General features: G+C 44.9%; 1 protein-coding gene across 2 annotated transcripts in view; it reads left to right on the top strand.

Moving 5' to 3' along the window:
• The window catches only part of NUP210 (nucleoporin 210), a 117,618-nt gene that overhangs the window by 108,641 nt on the left and 5,569 nt on the right, over positions 1-3,408 (top strand). For both annotated transcript variants that reach the window (XM_006023901.3, XM_025204537.1), the window contains one exon: positions 2,534-2,784. In XM_006023901.3, coding sequence (XP_006023963.1) covers positions 2,534-2,784 — 251 coding nt within the window. The remainder of the gene's footprint in view (positions 1-2,533; positions 2,785-3,408) is intronic.

A 3,408-nucleotide genomic window follows, 5' to 3' on the forward strand; every position in this document is an offset into this window, starting at 1 on the left:
TTCTCTTGCGGAGGCTGAAGAGGTGCAGGTGCCCCAGTCTCTCCTCATAGGGCTTGGCCTGCAAGCCCTTAACCATACGAGTGGCCCTTCTCTGGACCCTCTCCAGGTTATCCACATCCCTCTTGAAGTGTGGCGCCCAAAACTGCACACAGTATTCCAACTGTGGTCTGACCAGCGCCCGATAGAGGGGAAGTATCACCTCCTTGGATCTGTTCGTCATGCATCTGCTGATGCACGATAAAGTGCCATTGGCTTTTCTGATGGCTTCGTCACACTGCCGACTCATGTTCATCTTGGAGTCCACTAGGACTCCAAGATCCCTTTTCGCTTCCGTGCCACCAAGCAGGTCATTCCCTAGGTAGTAGGTATGCTGGACATTTTTCCTCCCTAGGTGCAGCACTTTGCATTTCTCCTTGTTGAATTGCATTCTGTTGTTTTCTGCCCATATGTCCAACCTGTCCAGGTCTGCTTGTAGTTGTTCCCTGCCCTCCGGTGTGTCCACTTCTCCCCATAGCTTTGTGTCATCCGCAAACTTGGACAGAGTACATTTCACTCCCTCGTCCAAGTCGCTGATGAAGATATTGAAGAGTATCGGTCCAAGGACCGAGCCCTGCAGGACCCCACTGCCCACACCCTTCCAGGTCGATACTGACCCATCCACTACGAGTCTCTGGGTGCGAAAAGAAGTGTAAAAGATACTGAAGCATAAAAGAAGCGTAAAGATGCTGCAAGATCACAGCTGCTGCTTTTTCTTCTTTTCCCTCCAGCAGCTGCAGGGAGGGAGAGGTAGAATCCAGCAGGGGCAGATCCAGGGGAGGCTTATTGGCTGGTTGTATCCTTCTTAAATTCCTGCTTCACCCAAAGTTTAAAACCCAGCTGCCCAGCCTTAGCAGTGGTGTTTCTCATAGGCAATATGGAGGGAGTCGGTTGACTTGATAGTTGAGGGGTTTTCAACCTTTTTGATCGGTGTACCCCTGACAGCCAGACGTGGAGCAGTGTACCCCATGCAGCCAGATGTGGGGGCAGGGGATGTGGCACACGGCCAAATGCAGAGCGGCAGCAGCTGCCACTTATTATCTTCCCCACCCCATGTCTGCCCCGGCAGGTGGCGCCTGCACAGCAGCATAGTATGGTACGTGGTAGCCCTCCATCCCCGCCCATCTGCATGTACCCGTAGGGCCCTCTCAAGTACCCCCAGGGGTAAACATACCCCTGGTTGACAATCCCTGTGATAGTTCTACCTGACCTCTGCTTATTGCTCTTCACTCCTCATCACGCAGCCCTCTCTCCTTTTTAGTAGACTTGATGTTCCAAAAATCAGACTGCTCTTTCTTTTGCAGTTTTGCTGTCTGTTAGCTATTCATGGTCTCTCTTTTCCCTGCAGACTGTTTTTATCTCACTTCAAAATCCTAGCTCTACCAGTCTCAGCAGCAGCTACAATTTCAGCTTTTGGCTGAGCAGCCAAATGCTACTAGCAAATCAGCTGGGAAAAGATTAAAACTAAATTCTGCCTGAGCAGGAAATGGAGAGTGAGTAAGCTAAAGATTAGGCTCTCTCCCTGCTGCATGTGGTTGTACCTCTGGAAACATTTTTTATTCTACTTTTCCCAGAAAAGGTGCATGTTTTGCATGGAGGCATGTGTTATGCAAGAAAATATAGTATTAATATTTTTCACCAAATTCTGAAGCAAGTGGGAAACAATTTCACACATATCCCTCATCTGTGTAATGCTATTTTGGTACCTGCACATCCCTGTGGAATTTCATTTAAATAATAATGTGCCTGATGGACTGTTTGGGTACATAGTTATTCTGGACTCCTGTGCAAAACAACCCCAACCTAGATCAATTGTGAAAAGAATGTGCATGAAAGTTAAGGTCCTGATTCTGTCTTGCTGCACCTTCTTGAGTACAGTCATAACAGGTTTGTGCTGACCTACTCCCCGAAGCTAGGGGGTGCTACACATTAATCTAGCTGAACTATAGCCTGCTGTTTTACATTGTAGTAGTCCAAACTGAATTGCTGACTCTGACCCATAACACAGGCATGAGCAATTTGTTATTAATAAAGAACAGATAATGCCCCAAAAGTTGATGATGGTTACTGACTAGAATTACAGCAGTAGGTAAAGTAAGTATGATTCTTGTTAGATTTGGTTTTCAGTAAAAGATTTGATACAATATCCCCAGAAACCTTAAGTTCAAAATGTAATTCAAACCAGCTGGAATATGAAAAACCTTGGATGAATTGAAAACAGCCTGATTTTATTTATTTATTCCCCTGTCCTCTGCACTTAGTTGACAATGAACTGGGGTGAAGTGAATGCTGTGGTAATGTTGTGCCATGGGGATTTGTGTTAGGTCTTGCTTGCCCCTGCTGTCCTTGGTTTTAGTTTATTCGGGCGCACTTTTATATTGCTTCAGTGCCCCTCTAAAGAAGATTCCTCATTGAGGCCCACAAGAAATGTTCTTAGGCATGAAAAGAAACAAGCAATTAAGGGCTGATCCTATTTGTTGTTTTGTTTTTTTTATAGGTCAGTATATCTGTTCCATCACAATGCACAGACTTACTGACAAGCAGCTAAAGCATCTCAGCATGAGTAAAACAGCTCTCATAGTTACAGCCTCAATTCAGAGCAGCCATTTCTCTGGTGAGCAGATCAGCACTGAAGTGCCATTCAATCCAGGATTTTATGCTGATCAGACTGAAATAGTCTTAAGTAACCATTATATTAGCTCTGATGTGAAAATATTTGGAGCCACTGAAATTCTCAACAATCTGGAGGTGAGTGTATTGTGGCAAATCATCCTATATATTTAAAACTGTGCTGAACCATTAGACAGTTCTGAGGAGGAGGTCAGTATGCACTTCACCATTTAGGAGTACTCCAAGAGGCAAGTTGTCTTGGAGATGCTCCTCTAAGAGGCAGTACTCTTCCCTGCATAAGGCATTATTAAATTACAAATGGCCTACACCAAGAGAAAATCATGAAAGGCATCCCCATCCAGGTTGACACATCTGTGCTAGCCAGATTGTTAGACAGGCAAACAGGGGTGTAGGGCGGGGTGTAGTTAGAAAGTTGCCTACAGCAATCCAAATGTATGGGATAGTCCGGAAAAAGGGGAAAATAAGGGGTCAGGAAATAAGTATAAAATTCAAGTATGATTTGGCTTTTGCAAAGATGGCATGTGGTTGTGTAAACTGATGATGTGACAGATCAGAAATAAAGTTGTGATAATTAGCAGGACTTCCCCAGGAATAAAATCTCCCTCAAAATGTATTGAAATAGTTGCCCTGAACAAGACGAATATGAAGAGAAGTCACATCTGGAGCTTTCCCCCAGGCATTTTCTTTTTTTAGCAGTCCTCCTCTGACATTTTCTCCTCAGACAGCTATGCAAGGGAAAGA

The sequence above is a fragment of the Alligator sinensis genome, unplaced genomic scaffold (assembly GCF_000455745.1).
Source record: "Alligator sinensis unplaced genomic scaffold, ASM45574v1 scaffold81_3, whole genome shotgun sequence".
NCBI lineage: Eukaryota > Metazoa > Chordata > Crocodylia > Alligatoridae > Alligator > Alligator sinensis.